This window comes from Nerophis lumbriciformis, linkage group LG22, assembly GCF_033978685.3.
Source record: "Nerophis lumbriciformis linkage group LG22, RoL_Nlum_v2.1, whole genome shotgun sequence".
Lineage (NCBI taxonomy): Eukaryota > Metazoa > Chordata > Actinopteri > Syngnathiformes > Syngnathidae > Nerophis > Nerophis lumbriciformis.
The window spans coordinates 8,703,859-8,709,626 of NC_084569.2; the positions used below are offsets into that span (position 1 = coordinate 8,703,859).

The 5,768-nt window shown below is 37.6% G+C and overlaps 1 protein-coding gene across 1 annotated transcript; it reads left to right on the forward strand.

Moving 5' to 3' along the window:
- Positions 1-4,217: 4,217 nt before the first annotated feature.
- On the forward strand, positions 4,218-5,538 carry pvalb8 (parvalbumin 8). Its single transcript, XM_061973454.2, has 5 exons — positions 4,218-4,401; positions 4,611-4,681; positions 5,019-5,151; positions 5,211-5,320; positions 5,396-5,538. The coding sequence occupies exons 2-5, from the start codon at positions 4,621-4,623 to the stop codon at positions 5,419-5,421; spliced, it is 330 nt and encodes a 109-aa protein (XP_061829438.1). The 5' UTR covers positions 4,218-4,401; positions 4,611-4,620; the 3' UTR covers positions 5,422-5,538.
- The last annotated feature ends 230 nt before the right edge of the window (positions 5,539-5,768 follow it).

The window sequence follows — 5,768 nt, forward strand, 5'->3', positions numbered from 1 at the left end:
ACGCTACTCGTCTGCTACTTCCGGTACAGGCAAGGCTTTTTTATCAGCGACCAAAAGTTGCGAACTTTATCGTCGATGTTCTCTACTAAATCCTTTCAGCAAAAATATGGCAATATCGCGAAATGATAAAGTATGATACATAGAATGGACCTGCTATCACCGTTTAAATAAGAAAATCGCATTTCAGTAGGCCTTCAATGCTGAAAGGTACATACAGGTTTTGGAGCATCATATGTTGCCATCCAAGCAACGTTATCATGGACGCCCCTGCTTATTTCAGCAAGACAATGCCAAGCCACGTGTTACAACAGTGTGGCTTCATAGTAAAAGAGTGCGGGTACTAGACTGGCCTGCCTGTAGTCCAGACATGTCTCCCATTGAAAATGTGTAATATGAAGCATAAAATACGACAGAGACGCAGACTGTTGAACAACTTAAGCTGTACATCAAGCAAGAATGGGAAATAATTCCACCTGAAAAGCTTCAAAAATGTGTCTCCTCAGTTCCCAAACGTTTACTGAGTGTTGTTAAAAGGAAAGGCCATGTAACACAGTGGTAAGACTGTCCCTGTGACAACTTTTTTGCAATGTGTTGCTGCCATTAAATTATAAGTTAATGATTATTTGCGAAAACATTTTTAAATATATTGTCTTTGCAGTCTATTCCATTAAATATAGGTTTAAAAGGATTTGCAAATCATTGTATTCTGTTTTTATTTACCATTTACACAACTGGTTTTGGGTTTTGTACAAACCCCGTTTCCATATCCATCCATCCATCCATTTTCTACATATTCAGTTGAATATGCTACAAAGACAACATATTTGATGTTCACACTGATAAACAAGCCTAAAATACCACAACGGAGACCCCCGGACTGTTGAACAACGTAAGCTGTACATCAGGGGTGCTCATTACGTCGATTGCGATCTACCGGTCGATCTCGGAGGGTGTGTCAGTCGATCACCAGCCAGGCATTAAAAAAATAGTCCTAAAAATGAGCGATCATAAATCTTCACTATGACGTCACTTTCGTCACTTGATTGACATTCACGGCACCCGAGGGTCTTCTGAGATGACGCTGGCTGCTGCCAGCTCATTAAAATTACCGACTGGAAGGCGAGAAACACTTTATTTCAACAGACTCTGGCGCCGTACCTGTTGTCAAAACTCCAAAGACCGACTGCACAGTTGCACAGTTGCGCTAACAAAATAAGAGTCTCAGAAAGCTAGCGTGCACAAGCTAGCAAGCTACGAAGTTTGCCGACAATGTATTTCTTGAAAAGTGTATACAAAGGAGTACGGAAGCTGGACAAACAAGATGCCAAAAACCAACCACTTTCATGTGGTATTGGACAGAAAGGAGGACTTTTTTTCTCCTCCATTTGAAAATGCGGACGTTTTTAGCACCACTGTCTGATTCCAATCAATGCAAGTCATCAGAATCAGGTAATACACCAACTTATATTCTTGTCTTCATGAAAGAAAGGAATCTATATGTGTTAAACATGCCTGTATTATCTTTAAACACCTTAACTTGTTAACAATATTAACTATATGTGTTAAACATGCTTGCATTATCTTTAAACACCTTTAACTTATTAACAATATTAACTATATGTGTTAAACATGCTTGTATTATCATTAAACACCTTTAACTTGTTAACAATATTAACTATATGTGTTAAACATGCTTGTATTATCTTTAAACACCTTTAACTTATTAATAATATTAACTATATGTATTAAACATGCTTGTATTATCATTAAACATCTTTAACTTGTTAACAATATTAACTATATGTATTAAACATGCTTGTATTATCTTTAAACACCTTTAACTTATTAATAATATTAACTATATGTATTAAACATGCTTGCATTATCTTTAAACACCTTTAACTTGTTAACAATATTAACTATATGTATTAAACATACTTGTATTATCATTAAACACCTTTAATTTATTAACAATATTAACTATATGTGTTAAACATGCTTGTATTATCATTAAACACCTTTAACTTGTTAACAATATTAACTATATGTATTAAACATATTTGTATTATCATTAAACACCTTTAATTTATTAACAATTTTAACTATATGTGTTAAACATGCTTGTATTATCATTAAACACCTTTAACTTGTTAACAAAAACATATATTTCATAAATAAGTAAATATAAATTATATATATGAATGAGGTAGATCCCCACGACTTGATCAATTGAAAAGTAGCTCGCCTGCAGAAAAAATGTGAGCACCCGTGCTGTACATCAAGCAAGAATGGGAAAGAATTCACCTGAGAAGCTTAAAAAATGTGTCTCCTCAGTTCCCAAACGTTTACTGAGTGTTGTTAAAAGGAAGGGCCATGTAACACAGTGGTGAACATGCCCTTTCCCAACTACTTTGGTACGTGTTGCAGCCATGAAATTCCAAATTAATTATTATTTGCAAAAAAAAAAAAATAAAGTTTATGAGTTTGAACATCAAATATCTTGTCTTTGTAGTGCAGGAGTGCTCACACTTTTTCTGCAGGCGAGCTACTTTTCAATTGATCAAGTCGTGGGGATCTACCTCATTCATATATATAATTTATATTTACTTATTTATGAAATATATGTTTTTGTTAACAAGTTAAAGGTGTTTAATGATAATGCAAGCATGTTTAACACAAAGTTAATATTGTTAATACATTAAAGGTGTTTAATGATAATACAAGAATGTTTAATACATATAGTTAATATTGTTAATAAATGAAAGGTGTTTAATGATAATACAAGTATGTTTAATACATATAGTTAATATTGTTAACAAGTTAAAGGTGTTTAAAGATAATGCAAGCATGTTTAATACATATAATTAATATTGTTAACAAGTTAAAGGTGTTTAATGATAATACAAGCATGTTTAATACATATAGTTAATATTATTAATAAGTTAAAGGTGTTTAAAGATAATACAAGCATGTTTAACACATATAGTTAATATTGTTAACAAGTTAAAGGTGTTTAATGATAATACAAGCATGTTTAACACAGATAGTTAATATTGTTAATAAGTTAAAGGTGTTTAAAGATAATGCAGGCATGTTTAACACATATAGTTAATATTGTTAACAAGTTAAGGTGTTTAAAGATAATACAGGCATGTTTAACACATATAGATTCCTTTCTTTCATGAAGACAAGAATATAAGTTGGTGTATTAACTGATTGTGATGACTTGCATTGATTGGAATCAGACAGTGGTGCTAAAAACGTCCGCATTTTCGAATGGAGGAGAAACAAGTCCTCCTTTCTGTCCAATACCACATGAAAGTGGTTGGTTTTTGGCATCTTATTTGTCCAGCTTCCGTACTCCTTTGTATACACTTTACAAGAAATACATTGTCGGCAAACTCCGTAGCTTGCTAGCTTGTGCACGCCAGCTTTCTGAGACTCGTTTTGTTAGCGCAACTGTGCAACTGTGCAGTCGGTCTTTGGAGTTTTGACGACAGGTACGGCGCCAGAGTCTGTTGAAATAAAGTGTTTCTCGCCTTCCAGTCGGTCGTTTTAATGAGCTGGCAGCAGCCAGCGTCATCTCAGAAGACCCTCGGGTGCCGTGAATGTCAATCAAGTGACGAAAGTGACGTCATAGTGAAGATTTATGATCGCTCATTTTTAGGACTATTTTTTTTAATGCCTGGCTTGGTGATCGACTGACACACCCTCCGAGATCGACCGGTAGCTCGCGATCGACGTAATGAGCACCCCCTACGATGTAGTGCATTCAATTGAATATGGGTTGAAAAGGATTTGCAAATCATCGTATTCCGTTTATATTTACATCTAACACAATTTCCCAACTCGTATGGAAACGGGGTTTGTATATAAAAAGGTGCATATTGGGATGTTTGCGAGTGTTGGGACTCTGTAACCTGTAAAATGACATGTCCATGAAAAGAGCTATAGCTGAGGCTGAAGTGATCAGAACCAGCAGAAAGGAAGCGAAAAGCAGAAGATGTTGCAGTTGTATTATAACCGGTGTAATCATCAAGCCGGGAGATGATGGAGAAAGAGGAGGTGTCTGTATGGATGACAACAGGGAGGAGTTGCAGAAGGTGCTTTCGAAGTTAATTTGCTATTGGCGAGGGAAGGGGAGGGGGGGGCGTTACAGATGTCCACGGTTGCCTTCTCTCTTCTGGACAGTGGGCGTTATAAATAGTAAAGGTTAATTAGGTAGCTGAGAAACTAGATCGGGGCTGCCTGTTAGAATTTGATCCACAGACAGGTAACTCAAGCAAAGCGTATTGTCAGTGCAGTCCGGCCTATATAAAGTACCTTGACCAACAGCAGTCACCACTCAGCCTTACTCCTCTCTCTACGCCGTTACCTGCTGGCCCACAAGCCTCCTCATTGGTAAGTTGGACTTTTTTTTGGGGGTTGAATTCTGACTTCTAAGTAAGTTCTAACATGAGACTTATCCTCTAAAGGATGGAATATTTTATAGACGATATTTGTGTTTATTTATGAAAAGTTCTCTCTCTCTGGCTCGCTATTGACGCTGTGTACTTTGTGGCAAAAATGTACAAAATGATTCAAGGTTTATCGTTCCCGTGCACCTGCAGAAAGAAAACAATGTCGCTGTCGTCTATCCTTTCTGCTGATGCCATCGCCAGCGCCATCAAGGACTGCCAAGGTATCAACTTGCACCTCGTCATCGCTGTCTTTCCGCGACTGTTTTTATTTCATGGCAAGCAAGGGATGCTAGAAAATCGGCATTTTTCCTTCATACGACATGCCGGAAGAACCAAATATGCCTGAAGATGCACAAATATTGGCTGCGGTAAAAAGTACACACTCCTAGGGGCAAGACAAACATCAATCATGCGACTGCATGACTTCACATTAAAGCACTCTTCTTCCCTAAAGATAACTTTTTTATTATTGTGGCGGGGGAATTGTTTTACATGCTTTTGATTGTATAAGAAGAAAAACAACAACTTACTGATACTGGCTGTTTTATTCCATCTCAGCACCAGACTCCTTCTGCCCCAAGAAGTTCTTCCAGGTCTGCGGCATGACCAAGAAGAGCCCCCAGGACGTGAAGAAGGTCTTCGGCATCCTGGACAACGACGGAAGCGGTTACATTGAGGAGGAGGAGCTGAAGTGAGTGAAACCGTCAGAAACGTCAGAACGGAGATACTGAAGGTTGTTGTTTGCGCCAGGTTTTTTCTTCAGAGGTTTTCCCCCGGCGCCCGAGTCCTGACCGACACAGAGACCAAGGCCTTCATGCATGCCGCCGACGATGACAGCGATGGGCGGATTGGGGTAGACGGTAAATGGTGTCATTGGCTTTAACATTTTATTTTTTACCCGTCTTTCTGATAACGCCTTTGTCTTTTCTCCGCAGAGTTCCAAGCGATGGTACAATCCTAAACGCTGTTCCATTGTGCATGACTTCAAGGGCTTCCTTCAGTCTCCATCCAGTCCACCTTGTCATCACGTGTCCTTCTTCCCTTTGTCTTATAATGACCACCCAAAGAAACGTAGACGTCATCGGATCAACGTACCAATGAAAATATTAAAACTTGAATACCTTGACTGTTTTCCGTTGTGCATCTTTGTACACTGCAAAAACTGAAATCTAAGTAAGATTACATATCTCAAATAAGGGTGATATTTGCTTATTTTCTGTCTGATAAGATAATTCTTCTCACTAAGAAGATTTTATGTTAGAGTGTTTTACTTGTTTTAAGGGTTTTGGTCCTAAATGAGCTCAGTAA